Source organism: Diplotaxodon limnothrissa, linkage group LG3 (genome assembly GCF_057381915.1).
Source record: "Diplotaxodon limnothrissa isolate DT_005_m linkage group LG3, D_limnothrissa_male_GT1.1, whole genome shotgun sequence".
NCBI classification, from domain to species: Eukaryota; Metazoa; Chordata; class Actinopteri; order Cichliformes; family Cichlidae; genus Diplotaxodon; species Diplotaxodon limnothrissa.
The window spans coordinates 1,720,253-1,744,268 of NC_140598.1; the positions used below are offsets into that span (position 1 = coordinate 1,720,253).

Consider the following 24,016-nt stretch of genomic DNA (forward strand, 5'->3'; position numbering starts at 1 on the left):
CGCATGAGATGTGTCAAAGAGAGGGATTTAAGGTTTAATGGGTTTTAGGATTATGTTATAACTTTTGGGGGTTTTGATAATTTAGATATGGTAAAACTGAGGCAGAAATTGTTATTTTTATGTTAAGGTTAAAGGATTAAAGTGAACTGAATCCTGTTTAGAAGATAAAATGCTGGTGTTCATAAGAAGCTGTTTACAAAACTTAAAGGGAAACTGTGGGAATAAAAGATATGCTTTGAGGAAAACTAGTGAAGATTGTAGGAGTAGAAAATGTTTGATTTCTTTTTGATTTCTAGAAGAAGTGGTTATAATGTAGGCTTACACATACAGATATTACATAGATTTATTTCTAGGGTAGAGGAGAGAGCTTGTTATGAGAATGTTACAAGTGTCGCTGACCCAAATGAATAACATTGAAGATTATATACGTAAAAATGATTTTGTATACACATTGCGATTGTGCTCATTTAGAGTTGTTGCTTGGTCTACAGAGGGTCTTAAGCTTTGTTTGGCGCAATGTCCAGACAATCTATTGTGTAAGAGACTTAGAGCATAGAAGGCCGCACATGCTTACAAACACATAGGATCTATAAACTTGCAAGGCCAAAGGCCTGACATTCATTTAGCTTATAAGTGAATTTGAGCTGGTCTAGCAACAAGTGACAGGAAAGAGGAACTGAATAGGAGTTTCTTGCTTTAAAGAAGGACCTAAGGAAGGAAAGCATATATTTTGGTTAAGTCTGATAAAGTATAATGAAAAGGAGCAAAATGAAATAAAAATGCTATATCAAAAACAGGTTATGACACAGGAAATGTGAGTTTTAAAATGAAGTTAGTGTTAACACTGTCACAATCAGCAGGGCTGACTGTGTGTAGAGCGAAGGGTGGACCCAAATGCAGACGGAAACAAAATGTGAAACATGACTTGAATAACAGAAAACGAGCCGTTTATTGAGGCTGGCAAAATAACTGTAAACAAAAGGCAAAATGCAAGGCTAACAATAAACTAAACTGGGTGAGCCAAATTAACTTAAAAACCTACAGGAACATGGACTTGACATGAGGAGACTTGACATGAGGAGACTTGACATGAGGAGACTTGACATGAGGAGACTTGACATGAGGAGACTTGACATGAGGAGACTTGACATGAGGAGACTTGACATGAGGAGACTTGACATGAGGAGACTTGACGCAACTTCTTGGCTTGCAAACACAGCAGACGATCTGACAATGACACACTGAAAACACAGGACTTAAATACACAGGAGGTGATTAGGGGAAGTGGGAGCACATGGAGGAACAGCTGACTGACATGAGCTTAATGACAGGACAGGGGAAGTGAAACTAAATACAATGAACAAAGAACACACGACTCCTTCAAAATAAAACAGGAAACACTGAAACTAGACATGACAACACAAGCTTAACAGACCTAACGTGATGAACGATACAAGAACTCAAACATAGAAACCAAGGAAACAATAAATAATAACTGCCTTTCCTTAACTAAAGCTAAATAGGAATGACACAAACTAATCACATATCTAAAATGAGACAAATACAAAATGAACTCAGAGCGCTGGCCTGTGACAAACACACAGGAGTTGTTTTTAGGCAGCTTTTGGCTATGATAAAATTTACGCATGAGTAATTGCTTATATGTTTAAACTTAATTGATTAAAATGGTTGTTTTCTCTCTGATCTTTTAGTAGAATAGGCGCTTATAATGATTTTCTTGTGATTTTCTTGTGAAAGGTGACTTTAGGTCAGAGGCACTTGCAACAGCGACAGTTTTGTGTACAGGATGTTGATGATCAGATAAAGGAGAATAGATTGGGCAACAGGAAACATATGCAGGGATGTGAAAGCAGCGCTTTAAGATTCTTTGCTGCCACTGTGAATACGAATGTGGTCTTTGCCTAATTAAATAAAGGTTACACTGACTCACTGCTTCCTCTTCTGGTACAAAAATGGCATTACATGGAAGTACAGCCCAAAATCAGTTTACAACACTTTACAGCACATTTCATGCTGCAAACACGAGAAATTCACATTTTGAAATGTTCTCCTCCTGAAAGAGAAACTCTTACGAATACATGTCCCAGAAGGCCGGTCTCCACAATCCCCGTCCATGACTTTCAGTCCCAAATCCTGACAACAGCGCACACACACACACTGTGGTTGTGATGATGTCACAAACACACACCTGGGGAGTCCAGTGTGCTCTAAGCAGGAAGCAACAATGAGGTCATGGGACTTTGACCTCCTCATTAATACAAAACACATGAAGGAAGAAATTATCTGTAGAGACCAAACCAGTTTGAGTCTATGGGGACTGAGTCACTGCTGCCTCTGCTGGATGTCAGAAGAACTGCAGGGATCACCTTCATTGTTGTTTTTGTCTTCATCTGATCACTGAGCGCATTTGGACTTATTTCACTGTTCAGGACATTTTTGATGTGTCTTAATGTCACGCTAGGAGTGACAGGAAGTGACCTATACCCTGCTTGATAAAATAAAAGCTCTTTTTAATCGGAGTGCAGCATCGAGTCTGTGAAACTTCAGGACTATTGATCAGGTTCAGTTAATCAATCACAAGCTGTTTGTGGACAGAGTGGTGCTGGAGCAAAGATCACGGGTTCATTTAAAGGTCAAATGTGAGTCTCCTGTGTTAAAAGCCGCCTCACTGCCCAGTTAAACAGCAAAGATTAAAAATGAGTCAAAGGTTTCAGTCACAGACGAGAAGCTCGTGTTGTGTCTTTTCTCCCAGCTGTTCTTCATCTCACCTCAATTCTCCGATCCGTGTTTCCAGGTATTTCTGAGGCTGCTTTAAAGGTCTGGATCAGATCCACAAGAGAGAAAAGCAGGAACAGATACAGTCCAAGTCATTCATTTGATTCCAGTCAACACATTTATTGATCATTAGTAGCCACATTAAAAATTAAGCACTGATTCATCCACTAAGGCTCAAACTGCACAGACACATGAAAACATGATATTTATCTTATAAAACATGATGTTTATTATTCAAAGGTGTTTGGAAGCCTTTCCAGGTGAGTTTGATCCAGGAGGGTCTGAAGCCAGAGTCAGACAGAGACTGTGCAGAGACTGTAGAAGGACAGAGCAGCAGCAGAGCAGTCCAGATACACTGATGATCCTGTCAGATCCAGAGGGACACACAGGGCTGATGCTGGAGTCTACATTGTGTCTGACAGTGGAGCTGTTCTCAGAGCAGTTCACTCTGCAGCACTGACAGTCATCTGCACTTCATTCCTCTTTCAATCACTGCTGGATGAAGCTCTCCTCTCCTCCTCCCAGTAACATGGCCCAGTCAGAGCGTCTCTACACACAAGCTGCTGCTGCTTCAACCTCTCTGGATCATCAGGACACAGCTGCTCCTCTCTCAGCAACACACCATCCTATTTACAACCAGCTCCACCTGCAGAGAGAAGGAAGAGCAGAGGAGATAAACGAGTGTTTCCAGAGACTCTTCATCAGCTGTCAGTGATGCAGCACATCCAGTATAAAGAGCAGCAGGGACGTCAGTGCTGGGACTGTACTAGGACTCATTGTTGCTTCACTTTTTCTAATCTTTGGATTTTTATTGAAGTTGATGAAAATGTTTTTGACTCCTAGTTTGAGTTTGGACTTTCATTCATTAGAAGAACCTTGGTCTGTCCACTCTGAGCTCTGTAGGAACCCCAACAATCCAGATGGACGGTTCCAGCTGTTAACTGGTGGAATACCAGCCAAACATCTGCTCTGCACAAAAGGCAGAAACAGGAAGTGTTTGTGTCCAATCCTGAAGGCTGTCACCATTCTCCTCCCACAGCTTCACTGAGAAGCTGCAGCTTTACAGGAAACACTGCATCTTTGTTTCATACTGACTGTGTTTAGTACAATACTGCTGACAGCACCACCCACTCACTCCAACACTCTACTGACCTCAGAGTCTCCAATCTGTAGTCTGGACTCTCCTTAAGATCACACAGCTGCTTCACGTCTGGATCCTTCAGGTTGTTTCCTCTCAGGTCCAGGTCTCTCAGATGGGAGGGGTTGGACTTTAGCGCTGCTGTCAGATAATCACAGCTTATCTTTGACAAACCACAGTTCCACAATCTGCATAAAGAATTAAAGAAAGTTTATTAGACAAAGTGCTTGAAATCATTCAGTGTTTCATAATCTGTTCAGAGCTGAAGAAGGTTCAGAATGTAGAAGTGTAATAAAATGGAAACTCCAAACAGCTGAAGCCAGCAGGAAACAGCTTCAAACAAGAAACTGTGCAGAGTTTTCAGACCATATGCCCCAATGCAGCCAGTTGGATTTTGGAGTTTTGAATCTCTGTTCTGTGACTAAGTCCTTGAATCATTTCTTCCAGTCGGTCCCACAAGACAGACTAAGTGTTGGACATGTGTTGTGGCTCCATCTTGGGAGCTTCTAAATGTGATGTGTTGGCCGCTCTGGGTCTGTCAGATCACAGTACTGAAGAGAGCTCAAACTGGGCACACAGTGGTTCTAGACTTGACCCGAGATTGTCTGAAACTGACTGGGAGATTTTTACACATGTTCCACTCCTCCTTGGAACAACAGGAAGTCCTAATCATATGGAAACAAAGGTTAAGTGTCTTATGGCATTCAGTGATGATGGTGCTGTGACCCCACCACCTCCACCTCTTTTGAAAGGAACTAACTGTAATCTGAAGCTTCAAATGGAACTAAGACTTCCTCCACTAGGTGGCAGTGTCTGGTGAGAAAGTGCTAGTGTAGCTGGTCTGTAGTCAAAAACAGGAAAATGCAGGATTTGGGCTGAAATGACAAAAAACAAACTAAAAACCAGCAACAAACAACTTAAACATAAACAATCACAAAGAAAGAACAATACAGTATCCACATCTGAACCAAAGAGTAAAACAGTGAAATGTGGATTATTAAATATTAGGTCTCTCTCCTCCAAGTCTCTGTTAGTACATGACTTAATAATTGATCAACAAATTGATTTACTCTGTCTTACAGAAACCTGGTTGCAGCAGGATGATTATGTTAGTTTAAATGAATCAACACCCCCGAGCCATTCTAACTACCAGAAATCTCGAAGCACAGGCCGAGGGGGAGGTGTGGCAGAAATTTTTCACACCAGCCTATTAATTAATGAAAGACCAAGACAGACTTTTAATTCATTCGAAAGCCTGATGCTTAACATTGTCCACCCCAGCTGTGAAACTCAGAAACCAGTCTTACTTGTTATCATCTATCGTCCACCTGGGCCTTACACAGAGTTTCTGTCTGATTTCTCAGACTTTATATCTAATTTAGTTCTGAACTCAGATAAAATAATTATTGTGGGTGATTTTAACATCCATGTAGATGCTAAAAATGACAGCCTCAACATGGCATTTAATCTGTTATTAGACTCAATTGGCTTCTCTCAAAATGTAAAAGAACCCACCCACCACTTTAATCACACTCTAGATCTTGTGTTAACATATGGCATAGAAACTGAACATTTAACAGTGTTTCCTGAAAACCCTCTCCTGTCTGATCATTTCCTGATAACATTTACTTTTACAATAATTGATTACACAGCGGTGAAGAGTAGACTTTATCAAAGTAGATGTCTTTCTGAAAGCGCTGTAACTAAGTTTAAGAATATAATCCACCCACTGTTATCATCTCCAATGCCCTGTACCAACACAGAGCAGAGCAGCTATCTGAACGCTACCCCAACAGAGGTCGATTTTCTTGTTAATAATTTCACCTCCTCACTACGTACGACTCTGGATACTGTAGCTCCTGTGAAAACTAAGGTCTCTAATCAGAAGTACCTGACTCCGTGGTATAATTCTCAAACACGTACCCTAAAGCAGATGACTCGTAATCTGGAGAGGAAATGGCGTGTCACAAATCTAGAGGATCCTCATTTAGCCTGGAGAAATAGTTTGCTGCTTTATAAGAAAGCCCTCCACAAAGCCAGAACATCTTACTATTCATCACTGATTGAAGAAAATAAGAACAACCCCAGGTTTCTCTTCAGCTCTGTAGCCAGGCTGACAAACAGTCAGAGCTCTGTTGAGCCAACCATCCCTTTAACGTTAACTAGTAATGACTTCATGAACTTCTTCACAAATAAAATTTTTATCATTAGAGAAAAAATTACCAATAATCATCCCACAGATGTAATATTATCTACAGTTACTCTTAGTACCATTGATGTTAAGTTAGACTCTTTTTCTCTAATTGATCTTTCTGAGTTAACTTCAATAATTACTTCCTCCAAACCATCAACGTGTCTTTTAGACCCCATTCCTACAAAACTGCTCAAAGAAGTCCTGCCATTAATTAATTCTTCGATCTTAAATATGATCAACCTATCTCTAATAATCGGCTATGTACCACAGGCCTTCAAGCTGGCTGTAGTTAAACCTTTACTCAAAAAGCATCTCTAGACCCAGCAGTCTTAGCTAATTATAGGCCAATCTCCAACCTTCCTTTCATATCAAAAATCCTTGAAAGAGTAGTTGTCAAACAGCTAACAGATCATCTGCAGAGGAATGGTTTATTTGAAGAGTTTCAGTCAGGTTTCAGAGCTCATCACAGCACAGAAACAGCTTTAGTGAAGGTTACAAATGATCTTCTGTGGCCTCTGACAGTGGACTCATCTCTGTGCTTGTCCTGCTAGACCTCAGTGCAGCGTTCGATACTGTTGACCATAATATCCTATTAGAGCGATTAGAACATGCTGTAGGTATTACAGGTACTGCGGTGCAGTGGTTTGTATCATATCTATCTAATAGACTCCAGTTTGTGCATGTAAATGGAGAGTCCTCTTCACACACTGAGGTTAATTATGGAGTTCCACAGGGTTCAGTGCTAGGACCAATTCTGTTTACATTATACATGCTTCCCTTAGGCAGCATCATTAGAAGACATAGCATACATTTTCACTGCTATGCAGATGACACCCAGCTCTATCTGTCCATGAAGCCAGATAACACACACCAATTAGTTAAACTGCAGGAATGTCTTAAAGACATAAAGACCTGGATGGCCGCTAACTTTCTGCTTCTTAATTCAGATCAAACTGAGGTTATTGTACTCGGCCCTGAAAATCTTAGAAATATGGTATCTAACCAGATTCTTACTCTGGATGGCATTACCTTGGCCTCCAGTAACGCTGTGAGGAACCTTGGAGTCATTTTTGACCAGGACATGTCCTTCAACGCTCATATTAAACAAATATGTAAGACTGCTTTCTTCCATTTGTGCAACATCTCTAAAGTTAGAAATATCCTGTCTCAGAGTGACGCTGAAAAACTAGTTCATGCATTTATTACTTCCAGGCTGGACGACTGTAATTCATTATTATCAGGATGTCCAAAAAACTCGCTGAAAAGCCTTCAGCTAATCCAAAATGCTGCAGCAAGAGTCCTGACAGGGACTAGAAAGAGAGAGCATATTTCTCCTGTTTTGGCTTCCCTTCATTGGCTTCCTGTTAAATCCAGAATTCAAAATCCTGCTCCTCACATACAAGGTCTTAAATAATCAGGCCCCATCTTATCTTAATGACCTTGTAGTACCATATCACCCTATTAGAGCGCTCCGCTCTCGCTCTGCAGGCCTACTTGTTGTTCCTAGAGTATTTAAAAGTAGAATGGGAGGCAGAGCCTTCAGTTTTCAGGCCCCTCTTCTGTGGAACCAGCTTCCAGTTTGGATTCAGGAGACAGACACTATCTCTACTTTTAAGATTAGGCTTAAAACTTTCCTTTTTGCTAAAGCATATAGTTAGGGCTGGACCAGGTGACCCTGAATCCTCCCTTAGTTATGCTGCAATAGATGTAGTCTGCCGGGGGATTCCCATGATGCATTGAGTTTTTCCTTTCCAGTCACCTTTCTCACTCACTATGTATTAACAGACCTCTCTGCATTGACTCATATCTGTTATTAACCTCTGTCTCTCTTCCACAGCATGTCTTTATCCTGTCTTCCTTCTCTCACCCCAACCGGTCGCAGCAGATGGCTGCCCCTCCCTGAGCCTGGTTCTGCCGGAGGTTTCTTCCTGTTAAAAGGGAGTTTTTCCTTCCCACTGTCGCCAAAGTGCTTGCTCATAGGGGGTCATATGATTGTTGGGTTTTTCTCTGTATCTATGAAGCGCCTTGAGGCGACTTTTGTTGTGATTTGGCGCTATATAAATAAAATTGAATTGAATTGAAATGGCGAAAAGTGGCAGAGCAAGAAGGTTGTAGGTTGAAGCTTGTTGGCCTTTCTTTGGAGGTTGGATGTTTCCCGTCAGTCCAATGAAACGCTGCTTAGGTTCATTGGTGCTTCTACATTGGCTGTAGGTGTGGATGTGAGAGAGTGCTTCTCTGTCTCTCTCTGTTTTCCCTGTGATGGACTGCTCCCCTGCGTAGGTGGACCACGCATCTTGCCCGATGACAGCTAGAGCACAGGCTCTAGGCAGCACGGTGGCACGGTGGTTAGCACTGTTGCTGCACAGCAAGAAGGTCCTGAGTTCAATTCTACCATCAGGCCGGGGTCTTTCTGTGTGCAGTTTGCATGTTCTCCCCGTGTTTGCGTGGGTTCTCTCCGGGTACTCCGGCTTCCTCCCACCGTCCAAAGACATGCAGCTTGTGGGGATAGGTTAATTGGATAATCCACATTGCCACTAGGTGTGAATGTGCGAGTGAATGTGAGTGTGAATGGTTGTCTGTCCCTGTGTGTTGGCCCTGCGACAGACTGGCGACCTGTCCAGGGTGTACCCCGCCTCTCGCACTGTGACAGCTGGGATAGGCTCCAGCGCCCCCCGCAACCCTGAAAAGGATAAGCGGAAGCGAATGTATGGATGGATGGATTTGTGGCCTGAAATTCCCCAGTTAGCAGTTTGGTAGATAACTATGACATGGTAATCACATCCAGCAGCTGTATTCTAACTGTAAGCTGAGCCGTGCTAAGCCAAAGCACTGGCACTTTTTAATATACAAATTACAACATTTAATAGAAACTTATTGGTCAGCATATTATTAGCCTGCTGTTAACTTCATTCCACAGAAAACTGAGAGAATATAACAGAGTTGATAAAGAATAAAGAGAAATGTGCTGATTTAAAGCCTTTGAAGTGCTTAAGATGATCTCTGTCCACTTATGTCCACTCATTCATTAAGTTATGTAAGCTATCTAATGCAGCTTTGATCGTCACAGTCTGCCTTATGAAACTCATTCTAACCCTGAATGTCAGAGTGCTCCTCCTTCTCTTTTCCCATCATTCATGCTGGCATTGGAGGAGATTTGGATTTTGGATTGTGTTTTGGATGATGTGTGTATGTTTGTGTTGGACTGCTGTTTGTAAAGCAAATTGCCATTTTGGTTTGGATTTCAGTGTCACTCAGACTTTAAGGTGGAATGAAGAGTTTTAGAGTTTCGCAGTGAATCATCCAGTGGAGGATTTTTCTTGTTCTCAGAAGGTTTGAAATGTGAACATTGTTCTGCTGCAGTCAATGGACTAAACCAGAGAAGAAGAAGACAGACGTTACCATGATGATCCTCAGTGTGGATCAGTATCAGCCTTATGTCTGCAGTTTAGTGTCAGCACAACTTTCACATCATATTCATCTCAGCACAAGTAAAACATGGTGAATGACCTCAGAGTTTCAAGTCCACATCCTGGTCTCTCCAGAAAACCACACAGCTGCTTCACTCCTGAATCCTGCAGCTTGTTGTTCTCACTCAGGTCCAGCTCTCTTAGATTAGAGGGGTTGGACTTCAGCGCTGCTGCCAGACAATCACAGCTGATGTCTGACAAACCACAGCTCATCAATCTGTACAAAGAAGGAAAGATTTACGTTTTTTAGACAAAGTGTGTGCTTGAAGCCATTCAGTATTTCATAATCTGTTCAGAGCTGAAGAAGGTTCAGATGTAGAAGTTTAGAAAAAGGAAACTCCAAACAATTTAAGTCAACTGTAAGCAGCTTCAAACAAACACAAGAGAAAAAAAAATCTGAATTTTTCACATTAAAGTTGTACATTTATCATAAAAACATGAAGAGTGATTAAGCTTTAATGCATGAAATTAAAAAACAAACAGAGTACAAAACAAAGAAAACAAATTCAGGAGGCCGACTATGAGATGCCGTAAGGGACGTTATTACTGAAACGCTCTCACACACATTACTGAGAAACCAAGGCATTTCAGTTGAACAGAAAGGCATTTCAGTTGAACAGAAAGGCATTTCAGTTGAACAGGAAGTTGTTTCTTGACAAGGAAACTGAAGGAAAAAGTGGTAGATTTCAAACAAACCACTACACAGATGTCTACTCAGCAACCTGCTAGGAGCCTAAGTGAAGCAGCTGCATTACTTAACAATATATAAGCCTCAGCATAAGTCAAAATTTAGAATAGCAGATGGAATTATTCTTGTTTTTTTGGGATATGTGCTTTTTGTCTTTTTTAGCAAAGAAAGAAAATATCTTAAAATCATTATTAAAACCAGGAAGAGAAGGCTTAGCGTTCCTCCATTTAGCACAATGGATGTGATATTTACTCAATGTAACCATACTGTTGTAACTATGACATATTTTGTCTTTGAAGAAACTACTAATAAATCTATTATTGCATTTTCATCACACAGCTGACATTTCCCTGGCAATAAATTTGGGAGTGCTGATGAGAAATTATTGTATATCATAACATTTTTAATCAAATGAAGCAGAGGCAGTGGGACCAGTTCACAAAATTTGTTATATTCTCTTTGAGAACAGTTTAGACAATATTTTTCCGAAAAGTATGTCTAACTCAGAATGACACCGTTATCATCAACAAATCTGTTATGAATATTGTCATGGTTCGGCTGTGTGCAGGCAGGCAGAGAGGAAGGACCCAGAATAACCAGCTTTATTGCAGGGGTGACTGAACAGAAAACTAACTATACTGGAAAATAACTAAACTGGCATGCAGGCAAACAGAACACACGGGAAGGTAAGAGGGTGAACAGACGTTAACGACGCGACACTGACACAAAGACACACTGGGCTTAAATACACTGAGGCAGTAATCAAGGGATGAGAGACAGGAGGGGAACACACCTAGGGGAAATCACAACTGATGAGGCAGGGGGAAACGTAAATTGAACACACTCACATAAGACAAGGACCTTCAGAATAAAACAGGAAACTAACAGACATAGAGGACCAGACGAGACACCATGGACAGACAGAGGGACATACGGGCAGAGGAGGCTAAGTACAGGAAAAACCTAAACTAAACATGAGGGCAAGATAACAAAACCTAAACCAGAAATAATAATAATAATAATAATAATAATAATAATAATAATAATCATCATCATCATCATCATCATCATCAGATAGCTAAAGAATCAGAACATAATTATAATCAAAACAGTATCGCCAGAGAATAAGAAATAATCCATAATGCAAAAATAAACCAAAACATAAGAAACTCAAAATGCTGGGTCGAACCAACCCAGGACCACGACAAATATAATCTTTTTGTTTAAACCAGTCGCTCTTGAAAATTGATTTTTGATTGAGTGTAATTACCCTATGATTCCATAAGGTTTAATTATGGGGAGAAGTTGTGGGTATATCTCATTATCTCAGATTTTAACCATTTAATTCTAAGGGTGCCAACCATAAATTTTAATTCTGGAGTTTTGAACCACCTTTATTGTATTCCTTCACAAGCTGAGATGTTTCAACGTAATGGGTTTTATTCCTCCACAAAAATTCAAAAAAGGCTACTTATGTTTATTTGTATCAGGACAAGCAGGGAAGCCATGGACATCTGGACAGTCTATCAGGCTGCCTGAGTCCCCTCACCCATATCAGCCCAGAACTCTGCATTAACTACTGAGTAAGACTTAGAGGATCAGAGATAAAAAGTCTACAAAGAATGGATCAAGACTTCCTGTATAAGGCTCTGTGGACCTATGATCGGCAGTGTCGGGACAACTTTCACATCATATTCATCGCAGCACAACTAAAGCATGGTGACTGACCTCAGAGTTCCAAATCGGCATCGCGGATTCTCCAGAAGAACACACAGCTGCTTCACTCCTATATCCCGCAGCTTGTTGAAGCTCAGGTCCAGGAGTCTCATAAGGTAGGGGTTGTACTTTAGCGCTGCTGCCAGATAATCACAGCTGATGTCTGACAACCCACAGCTCCCCAATCTGTATAAAGAATGAAAGATGTAATTTTATTAGACAAAGTGTGTTCTTGAAATCATTCAGTGTTTCACAAACCACTAAGAGCTGAAGAAGGTTCAGAATGTAGAAGTTTAGAAAATGGAAACTTAAAACAGCTGAAGCCAACAGGAAGCAGCTTCAAACAAACACAACAAGAGAAAAAACTCCGAATGTTTGACATTAAAGTTGTACTTTTATCATACAAATATGAAAAAGACTTGAAAAAATTTGTTTTACATTCCAGAAGCCTCATAGCTTCACTTTTAAAGGTGAAGTTGGAAAGGAATAGACATATTCGAAGTCCAACCACACCTTTTTCCAGTCACATTATTAAAACAGACAAACTACAAGCTCATTGTCAGTCCAACGAGTCATTTTCTGACCTAGACTAACAACACTGGTCGTCATGTGCAGCTGGCTGTGAGACCAGTGCTCAGGGACCGTCTACAGAGTGCTACACTGAAAGAACATCACATACAAATTTGCTTCCCGCACTTTCACACAAACATCTACTGTCATTATTTTTACCAAACTCTGTGGATCCTTTATTGGAAATTCAAATGGGATTCAAATGGTCAGACAAAAGAGGGTGATGAGGAAATATGATTAAATGTTGTCATTTTCCTTATATACCAAAGATAATGATTGACAAATGTGTTTTTACAAACTCAGTGATGGACTTTGATCAACAGGATGACCCTGATTGTTAAGGGCATTTTAAGATAAGATAAGATAAGATAAGATAAGATAAGATAAGATAAGATAAGATAAGATGAACTGTATTTATCCCAAGGGAAATTCTTTTGTCACAAACACTCCTCTTTCAATGGAGCAGCAGCAGTCCATCTGCATCTTAAGGATAAAGGACACTCTTTCGAGGATGCCAATGTTCACATTTTGGACAGAGAGGACAGATGGTTTGAAAGAGTGAAAGAAGCCATTTATGTCCTCTGTGAGCGACCATCTTTGAACAGAGGCGGTGGCTTATGACACCAACTCTCTGCCATCTATAATCCAGTTTTGAGATCCCTTCCCAGACGCCTTAACGCCCACTCAAATCCTGGGCCATCTGACCTCAGGAAATCACATGATAGGGTGGGGCCAGGTTTCACAATGTGCTCACCCGAAACCCTGACTGATTGTGACCCACACCCGTTTTCACACCTTGGCTCATGTGATTAGGTAGAGGATCTTCAGGGGGTCCTTTTGTCCCTCTTTGGGGGGTTACTCCCGCTGGGTTTAAATCTAGCCCCCACCGCCATTTGACCTTAGAAGTGAAGAAGCTTCTCGGATGAGAGGTGAAACGTCTTCAAGCAACTTAAAGAAGTCCAGAAGCCTTTCTTTCAAGGCTCCTTAGACTACGATGACCTGGATGACTGAGAACCTTCACAAACATACTCACTTGCAAATTCCAGAAAGGTGGTTGTTTATAGAATAATATTATTCGGACTTTAAATGATCAGCAGTGGGAACGTTTGGATGCTGACCTGAGAGTTTCCAGTATACAATGTGGACTCCGCAGTGCAGCAGACAGAAGCTTCATGCCTGAATCCTGCAGGTTGTTGTTACTCAGGTCCAGATCTTTCAGATAGGAGTGTGAGTTGAGAACTGAGGACAGAGCATCACAGCTTCTCTCTGAGAGGTAACAGTGACTCAGTCTGAAAAACAAATGAATTGATTAAATCAGTCAAATGAAACATTTTTTTAAAACCCAGCAATACAATTAATGGTTATCTAAATAGCTTCATGAAAACACAACTATCCCTCTATATCAGCATTTACTCTTTGTAAGCTCCACCTGCTCCACCTTCTGTTTCAGAAGACATGAAAACACACTGTAAATGTAGTAGAAACATTATTGATGGGAAATGTAATCTTCTCAGAGCCATTTGTACATTTTAGAGCCTGATATTGAAATGTAAGTGTGGACAGCAGGGACATTCACAGCAGAAAAGATATAAGAAGATGCCTGTGTTCAGTAAATATTACTATCGTGCCATCAAGAAATACCAAAGGTAGGTAAAACTCTGGTTGTTGCAGCCATCCAGCCATCCATACTTTGTACTACTGTGCTGCAGATTGTGGCTACATCCACACTATCCTGGATAGATTTGAGAATGGTGTTTTCGTTCACTTATTCACTTTCTGGCTCTTTTAAAATGTCGTGGTTGAGGAAATGTCAAGGAAAAGCACTACGTTTTTTAAATGGACTAACAATGAGTGAATGAAAAAGTACAAAGTTGCAAAAGCGAGTGAGAGTTAAAGAATTTTAAGAAAAGCTATCTGGAGCATCTATAGACTGATATTTATCTTTAATAGGGTTGTCAGAATTGAGAGGAAACAAAAAGACTGCTGTATAATGCCCTCCACTATCTTAGTTTAATTGGTCACATGACTGCATCATATGACTAACATGCGTCATCATTTTAGAAAGTCTCCCTTTTCGCTGTCCACACTGACGCGAAAGCACAGTTTTCAAATGTATCCATTTTTGAAATGCCCATTTCCCTTCTTTTCCTATGTCTTGTGCTTTTATTTCAGTGAACTGAGGATCTGCCGGCGGCCGTGGGACCTCAGATGGTGGGTCGTTTTCAACACTTCCTTTGTTGTAAAGCACCGGGTGAATAGACTGTAGTGCGGGGTCTTTTGTGTGGTTTTCTTTTTGGTCCCTTCTGCTGGTAAGGCCCAGTTGTCTGTTTATTTTAATTTTAATTTGGGACACAGTTTTAGATGACACTGCATTCAGTGCTCTGTCATTGTTGATTTTTCATCTTATTTTATATTAATAAATAAAATTGTGTTAATATTTGAGCGGACCTCAGTGTGCATTTCTGAACCTGTGCAAATGTTGTTGTTTTTTAAATTACATTTCATTTCTAAACGATTTTGTATTTCCTAGAGTGGCGTTGTCATTTTATTACTTTGTTTATAACCCCGCCGACCACTTGGGGCGATCGTGGCTCAAGAGATGGGAGTTCGCCTTGTAATTGGAAGGTTGCTGGTTCGAGCCCCAGCTTGGACAGTCTCGGTCGTTGTGTCCTTTGGGCAAGACACTTCACCCGTTGCCTACTGGTGGTGGTCAGAGGGCCCGGTGGCGCCAGTGTCCGGCAGCCTCGCCTCTGTCAGTGCGCCCCAGGGTGGCTGTGGCTACAATGTAGCTGCCATCACCAGTGTGTGAATGGGTGGATGACTGAATGTAGTGTAAAGTGCTTTGGGGTCCTTAGGGACTAGAAAAGCGCTATACAAATACAGACCATTTACCATTGGTCACATAAGGATATTTCTATGGCTGCAATGAATCCCTGAGTAATTCAAATGCTTTGTTTAATGAAATCCACCACGCATGTAAAAGCAAGAGTTTCCCTAACATTTACGACTAAAAATAGACCTGCAGTAGAAATGTATCTAGGAGCATGTATGTGAATATAAAGTATTGTAACATTAGGCACGTACAGCCCTGGTGTTTAAACAAAGACTGATAACACAACAGCAGCAGTGATGATCACAGTTTATGTAGGATTCAACGTCTTGAGCACACTGATGAGTTCTTGAGCCATCAAAGAGGTTTCAGTTGTATTGGAAAAAATTTCAAGACTTTAGGATATGAATTCATAGAAAGATAGAAAGAATTACTAAATTTATTTCACCAATAAATTAAACACAAGAGTGCAAATGTACTTACAGAGCCTTGTTGGAGGCTTTGACAACTGGCAGCAGCCTCAGAAGAGCCTCCTCTGAAGCAGAGTATTTCTTCAGGTCAAACACATCCAGATCTTTTTCTGATGACATTAAGATGAAGACCAGAGCTGACCACTGAGCAGGAGACAGTTTATCTGTTGAGAGACTTCCTGATCTCAGGGACTGTTGGATCTCCTCCACTAGAGAATGATCATTCAGTTCATTCAGACAGTGGAACAGATTGATGCTTTTCTCTGCAGACAGATTCTCACTGAGCTTCTTCTTGATGTACTGGACTGTTTCCTGATTGGTCTGTGAGTTACTTCCTGTCTGTGTCAGCAGGCCTTGTAGGAGAGTCTGATTGGTCTGCAGTGAAAGACCCAGGAGGAAGCGGAGGAACAAGTCCAGGTGTCCATTTGGACTCTGTAAGGCCTTGTTCACAGCACTCTGGTGGAGAGATGGTTTAAACCACCAGGAGGTTGTTTGTTGTTCTTCCAGCAGATTGAGTCCAGAGTTGATGAAGGTCAGATGGGCATGAAGAGCAGCCAGAAACTCCTGAACACTCAGATGGATGAAGCAGAACACCTTGTCCTGGTACAGTCCTCTCTCCTCTTTAAAGATCTGTGTGAACACTCCTGAGTACACTGAGGCTGCTCTGATATCGATGCCACACTCTGTCAGGTCTGATTCATAGAAGATTGGGTTTCCTTTCTGCAGCTGATGAAAAGCCAGTTTTCCCAGAGACTCCATCATCTTCCTGCTCTCTGGACTCCAGTGTGGATCTGTCTCAGCTCCTCCATCATACTTGACCTTCTTCACTTTGGCCTGAACCACCAGGAAGTGGATGTACATCTCAGTCAGGGTCTTGGGCAGCTGTCCTCCCTCTCTGGTTTCCAGCACATCCTCCAGAACTGTAGCAGTGATCCAGCAGAAGACTGGGATGTGGCACATGATGTGGAGGCTTCGTGATGTCTTGATGTGAGAGATCATCCTGCTGGCCTGCTTCTCGTCGCTCACTTTCTTCTTGAAGTACTCCTCCTTCTGTGGGTCAGTGAAGCCTCGGACCTCTGTCACCATGCCAACACAGTCAGAAGGGATCTGATTGGCTGCTGCAGGTCGTGTGGTTATCCAGAGGCGAGCAGAGGGAAGCAGTTTCCCCCTGATGAGGTTTATCAGCAGCACATCCACTGAGGTGGACTTTCTAGGGTCAGTTAGGATTGTAGTTTTGTGGAAGTCCAGAGGAGGTCGACACTCATCCAGACCATCAAAGATGAACACAACCTGGAAGTTTTCAAAGCTGCAGATTCCTGCTTCTTTGGTTTCAGTAAAGAAGTGATGAACAAGTCCCACCAAGCTGAACTTTTCCTCTTTCAGCACATTCAGCTCTCTGAAAGTGAATGGAAATATGAACTGGATGTCCTGGTTGGCTTTGTCTTCAGCCCAGTCCAGGGTGTATTTCTGTGTTAAGACTGTTTTCCCAATGCCAGCCACTCCCTTTGTCAGCACTGTTCTGATTGGTTCATCCATTCCAGGTGAGCCTTTAAAGATGTCTTCTTGTCTGATTGTTGTTTCTGGTCTGTGTGGTTTCCTGGAGGCTGTTTCAATCTGTCTGACCTCATGTTCATCATTGACCTCTGCAGTCCCTCCCTCTGTGATGTAGAGCTCTGTGTAGATCTGATTCAGAAGGGTTGGGTTTCCTGCTTTAGCGATGCCCTCAAACACACACTGGAACTTCTTCTTCAGCCTATATTTAAGGCTACGATGATGAGCGGCAGCAGAAAGTCCTAAATGGAAAAAAAAAGTTTGTGTTTTACACAATACGCATGATAAGAAATTACTTAACACATGGAGACATTAGTAAATATTATCCATCATATTACATATTTTTAGAAATCGTTTTACTGTCAGCCATCTCTTCCTGCTTCATTCTCCCCAGGAAGTCCACTGTGATCTTCACAAATGCCTCTCTGCTGCTCCTCTTCTCCTCATCATCATCCCTGTGACTCTCTAAGCATTCTGGGTAATCTGGACTCAGAACCTTCTGGATCTTCTTCAGCTCGTCCTTCACAAAAGTGATGATGTTGTCCTCCAGCAGCTGGAACAGAATACTTTATGAGCGACCCAATCAGACTGAAATCATGGAGCCAAACATCAGATCCATGTTGGACACACTGACGATCCACTGGTCTACAAAGAGCAGCATGGAGACGACTGTGAATAGATGTAAAAGTAGTTGTTGTACATGTACAGACCATAAATATGGAGTTCAGGTCTGTTTGATGCTGCTGGGCAGACTGACCACTGGGAACCTCTGAGCTCTGCTGGTCCACTCTGTGGAGGAATGATGAAGAATTTCTGGAATTTTTAAAAAAAAAAATGAATGGTTTTTTTTTTTTTTAGTTCAAATTTTAGTTGTTAGTTTTTTATGGACTGTGGGGGCAGACTTTTTAATCCCATGTATCATATCATTTTAGTATAGCAAGATACTTCTGACACCAATTGTATGCATGCATGTCGAATGTTATCACAAGTAGGCCCCAGGTTTTATTGCACCTTCACAGAGAGTACATTATAGACTTGAAGATCTCCAGACACCCTACTCTTAGGGAGGTGATGGATGGTCGTAACTTTAACCTACTCTGCTTGTTGGGTTTGGCGTAACTCACCTGCCTGCCTCCCTGCCAGGTTCTTTACAGTGAGAGAACTTGGTCTGGTTTAGCCTCACACGGACCTTACTTCCCCCCATGCCTTGCTTCCACCTGTAAAATTAGGATTAATGCCTCTTGCTTCCCCCTTTCTTCCTTTGGACTCTGCTGCCACACTCCTAGTGTGACTCAGGTTTTCATGTTATGTGACTTTTACTGAAATTGTTGTAGTCGAGATTAGTGCTTCACAGTTCTGCTTTTGTTCACAGCGTACTACAGTAATACTCTGGTATAGTATCTAGTAATTTTGAAGTTTTTGCCCGTCATAGTGAGTTAATTTAATTTCTTAGCCCCTGAGCGTGGTGCATTGTGTTAGTGTTTTAGTTGGAGCCAACTCCAGAGTTTAGGTGTATTTCCACTCACCTTCAGTTCATGTTTAGTATGTGTGTTCTGGTTTTGGTCGAGTGAATGCTCGTGCGAGTTGCTCCCACTATTCATCGCTAACCATGTCGCTACTTTTATTGCTATTGGTGCTCTTTACTCCTGCTACTTGTACCTTGTTACCTGCTACTTGCCCCCTTGGTTTTGCTACCCTTTTCTCCTGTTACTGTTATCACCACTCACTGCTATCCTCTCCCGGCATCCCAGCTACTCCCTCCAATGGATTCCTGTTCTATTCGTGTCCATACGGCCCATCTGTGTCTCTGCTCCTGTTCATGATGTGGCCTCCCAGGATTTATGCACTGTCTGTGTGGGCCTGGATCCTTGTGTCATCGATCCTTCAACCCTGTACTGAAATCCATCAATACACAGCTGATGAGCTCCTTCGACTCTGCTTTTCCCTGGCTGCTCCACCGCCTGCTGTTCTTCACCTCCATGCGGATATTGTTTTCCTCTCTTGCCGAAGTTACATCCGTGGTATTTTAATCAAGATAATTCTAAGCAACTACAATCTCTCTGGTCCACCTCTTGCCACCCTTCACAGAACCCTGGCAGGGCTGTTGACCACAATGTTTTGGCTAACCTGACCAGGTCGCCTAGCACTCTCACACAGTCTGACAGTACTTGCGTCAACTTCGGCCTGCTTAACATCCGTTCGCTCACGAACAAAGGTCATCTTGTCCAGGATCTCCTAAAAGACCGTCAGTTTTACTTTTTCTATTTGCCGGAGACGTGGCAACAGCCCAACGACTTTTCACATCTGGAAGACCAAAGGTGTGAAAACAGCTGTCTATTGCCTATTGTTACTGTAAGAGGTATTTAACTGAGGGCCACGCTAGGCTCAGTGAGGGATTTCGCCGATCATCTGCCCTGCGATGGCTTTTCTCTGCGCATCAAGCTTGGGTTTCGGGGTTTTCTTTTTTTATTAAAGGATCTTAGCTACCACTCACAATAAAGTACGCTTTCTTCTTCTTCTTCACTGTTTGTCTGCAGGCTTTATTTAGATGGAAAACTCCCACAACAGGACTTACTCCTTCCAACTGCACAGCTGACAAACTACCATTCTCTGATCACCTGCTTCTTTCTTTTAATGTCCAAATGACTTTTTCCATAATCAAGAACGCTCACACTATTTCTTTTCGGAATATCAAGAAAATAAATCTTGATATTCTTTCCTCTGCTTTTTCTAGCTGATGTCTCTCAACAACCTGTCTATTCAAGATGAGCACCTCTGTTCTTTAAAGACAAACATGAACCCACTCAGGTCACACTTTCCCCACAGATATGATCATCACTGTCCTCAAACAGCAAATGACCAAGTCGAACATTTGGATCTTTTCTCTTTCATTGTTTTCTTTGTGAAAATCTCGGGATGTTTCAGGTCACGTTTATGCAGGAAAACAAAAACATGTAAAGGAGTCATCACAGTTCTCTGACCTCGTTGGTCCAGGTTCAGCACTGAAGTATGGATTGCTATCTTTGGACCAGTCACTCCTCACAGAGGGACAACTGGATCCTGCAGACTCTGCTCTGTCCTCCTCTTCCTTCATCATCATCTTCTTGTGGACTTCAGTCGGTCTGAGAGGTAAACCACAAACACTCAGTGAGTTGACATTAACAGGAGTAACTGAGTTACAGTCAGTGACCTCTGACCTGTCATGTAACCTAGAAACCAGGTCAACATGTCTGTAGGTTCTCAGTCATCCAGGTCATGGTTATCTAAGGAGCTTGAAACGAAAAGAGACTTCTTTAAGTTTCTTGAAGATGTTTCATCTGAGAAGCTTCTGCAGTTCTAAAACCAAATGGTGGAGAGTCCCAGATATTTAAACCCTCGAGGGAAAGAGAGGGGCGCTGACCCACTTGTGATGAGGCACATGATCAATAGTGGGTTTTACTGACTCTCACTAGCTCTGCTTTGACAGTGACAACCATCACTGAGCAGCATATGAAAGACAATTGTGCAAAATAACTGCATGTTGTGGGTCAGTGTTTGTTCATGTTAGATGTATTTCCTCTTGGTTGTAATCGGTGTTGGTAATTGCTCAAAAAGTAATTAGCCTGACTGCTCATCACTTTGTGACCTGTTCAATTTCAGTAGCCTTTCAGTTTATCATGGTGCTGGTCTGGTGTCAGCATTTACTCAGCTTTAACCCTCTGGGGTCCAGGGTATAACTGGCCATTTTTACCTACTTTTGATTTGACCTCTATATTTCACCTTTAAAAACTGTTTGCTTTGCCTTGTTTAGTATCTTTTTTTTTCAGCACAACATAAAGTGTTTGAATTTACAGTTAGTTTTTCATTTTGACTAACTGTACTGGCACAACTGATATAAAATCAGCCAAAAAAACATAAAATCCGATTAGGCAAAATGTGATATTTTTTACTGTACAAACCCCAAACATGTTTAAGAGCATTATGAAGTCATTGAAAGAGTAGTTCAAAAATGAAGATTCACAGGGCTTTTACTTTGAAATCCAAAATAAGATGGCGTTGATAATGACAGGGCACAATTAGGGTACAAGGCTGTGTCATATAGATCTAACATTAGAGTTTGTAAAAAAAAAAGAAGCCTAAATTATATGTTATTATGTTCTTAACATATCTGTTAATTCACTCGAAGTTGGCTTTTATTTTGAAATCCGGTTTCCACATCCATTCCCGTAATACTTTGAATACACAGGGAACGTAAAACAAACTGGAGGCTGGCTTGACTGCAAGTCTCGAATTGGAGGCTGGCTTGACACAAGTACACAGCTAATGTTAGCCAGGAAAACATCCCACACTGACTTTAATACAAACAATACAAACTTCTTTCTCAGGAGACTGAAAAGATTCGGCATGAGCCCCCGCATCCTCAGGACCTTCTATCACTGTGCCATTGAGAGCATCCTCACTGGATGCATCACCACCTGGTATGGCAACAGCACCGCCTACAACTGCAAAGCTCTCCAGCGAGTAGTGCGGTGCTCTGAACGGATAATTGGAGGTGAGCTTCCCTCCCTCCAAGACATCTACAGGAAGCGGTGCCTGAGGAAAGCGGGGAGGATCATCAAGGACTCCAGTCACCCCAGCCATAAACTGTTCAGACTGCTTCCATCAGGAAGGAGGTTCTGCAGCATCCGGTCCCGTACCAGCAGACTGAGAGACAGCTTCTTCCACCAGGCCATCAGACTGCTGAACACGTCATAGACACCTCAGCTTCACTACTGGAACTTCAACATTATGCACTCCATACTGTACAGTAATGCCACTGTTTTGCACATGTCTCACTCTGTATATTTTATATATTTTATTATTGTTTACTCTATTTAATTTGTAAAAATGTGTACACACACACACACACACACACACACACACACACACACACACACACACACGTAGAAAAACATTTAGTATACACATCCAGAAATGCATATACTATTATATATCGTACATATATTTATTAGTTTCAGATGTAGCCATTCTTGTATTTTGCTTGTTTACGTTATTGTATTTTGCACAACTCTGTTGCTTGTGAAGCTCGCACACAAGAATTTCACTCACATGTGCTGTACCAATGTACCTGCACATGTGATGTGACAATAAAAGTGATTTGATTTGATTTGAAACACACACAGTTTGTTGTGTGAAGAAATCCAACATGAGCTGAACAAACAGTAAAGTTCCTAAAGACAAACTGTTAAAGGAGGAAACGAAGCAAACTTACAGTTTCTTCACACCAACAACAAGCTCCACTCCACGAAGTTCAGGAAGTGAAAGTAAACTTTGAGCCTAATGCGGCGTTTGCGGACAGTCGGAAGCATCAAAACGCTGTGCTGCGTTCAGATAAACCTCGGAAATTCCTAAACCTCTTGCAGGTCGTGATTTAGTTTTCCCGTTTAAAACACAAACATATGTCATCACTTTGTTGTTCTTCTTCCTGCAGCATTTGAATGTTTCAGTACTAAACTGATGTTTCTTCAAAGCTCATTTCAACCTGTTGAAGTAATGAATAAAAAGGGCAGACTGAGTGTGAGAGCCAAAGTGAATCTTTTGTGTCTTTGTAGTGGTAGCGTAGGTGTTTAGATTTCCCTGCACCTCAGGTGATTGCATGAGGGCGTGGTCCTATTCTCAAATGATATAAGTTCATAGATGCTGTGACGGAGTTACACCGTCCCGAGCCGCCGACAGCTGATCTGGGCGCATACACGCACCACCACCATTAGTTTTTACAATTACCGTGGCTGCGGCGACCGGGCAGATAAACAAAAAGGGGTGAGAGGTATATTTTGAGCAGCGCAGAGGGTGGCCAGCATATTTTCCCACTTACCTTCAATAAAGCCGGTAGCGGAGACTCGCTGTGATCGCCGATTATACGGGGGTTATGCAAGCCGATGGTATGGTGTTCCGCTTGAAGGGTCACGTGAACTGCATTATTCTTTTGGTTTGTTTGGTGTTATTGTGAAACACTGTAGGCTGCCTGGAAGTGGCCATAAATGTCTGTATATACATATATGTATTGTAGGAATACAGCGGGAAATAAGCTGAGGGGGAAAGACGGTTTGATAAAAGAAATAATAAAGAGATGACTATTACGCCTAGTGGGAGGGGCTATGGGGTATAAGAGAAGGCGGTCAGGGCCCACCTGTTGTCTTTTTTCCAGTGAGTTGTTACAGAGAGGGTAACATGCAGACTGTGTTTTGTATATGGATGTTTGTTGTGCTGACTTAAGTCAGTTCTATTTTCTTTGTAAATAACTTTTTGTGCACCTGGGAAGCCGGCAGAATAAATAAATTATCCACACTGAATGCTTTCCGATAGTGATGGCCAAATGAAGCTTTCCGAAGCACTGAAGCTTGTATTGAAAAACGGTTCATTACTCGAAGCTTTTCAACACAGTCCTCTCCGGTGACATCTGGTGGTGAATATTTAGAAGAGCAGCTTGAATCTGCAAAATAAAACGGACTGCTCAATCATCACTGCTCACTCAAGAGTGGAGTTCTCTCCGATATTGGGCCACCGTTCCGTTGCTTTGAACATGTAATTGGTTTTGTTTTCTCGATTGGGGGGCT

General features: G+C 41.8%; 1 protein-coding gene across 4 annotated transcripts in view; it reads right to left on the bottom strand.

Moving 5' to 3' along the window:
- The window catches only part of LOC146634253 (NACHT, LRR and PYD domains-containing protein 3-like), a 675,133-nt gene that overhangs the window by 181,864 nt on the left and 469,253 nt on the right, over positions 1 to 24,016 (bottom strand). Inside the window, exons 5-11 of one of the 4 annotated variants that reach the window (XM_085375181.1) lie at positions 20,402 to 20,542; positions 18,131 to 18,209; positions 17,781 to 17,973; positions 15,883 to 17,662; positions 13,688 to 13,858; positions 12,012 to 12,185; positions 9,636 to 9,812 (exon numbers count right to left, since the gene is read on the bottom strand). In XM_085375181.1, the coding sequence (XP_085231307.1) occupies positions 9,636 to 9,812; positions 12,012 to 12,185; positions 13,688 to 13,858; positions 15,883 to 17,662; positions 17,781 to 17,973; positions 18,131 to 18,209; positions 20,402 to 20,542 (2,715 nt within the window). The remainder of the gene's footprint in view (positions 1 to 9,635; positions 9,813 to 12,011; positions 12,186 to 13,687; positions 13,859 to 15,882; positions 17,663 to 17,780; positions 17,974 to 18,130; positions 18,210 to 20,401; positions 20,543 to 24,016) is intronic. The other 3 variants (XM_085375206.1, XM_085375199.1, XM_085375215.1) reach the window with 3 other exon arrangements.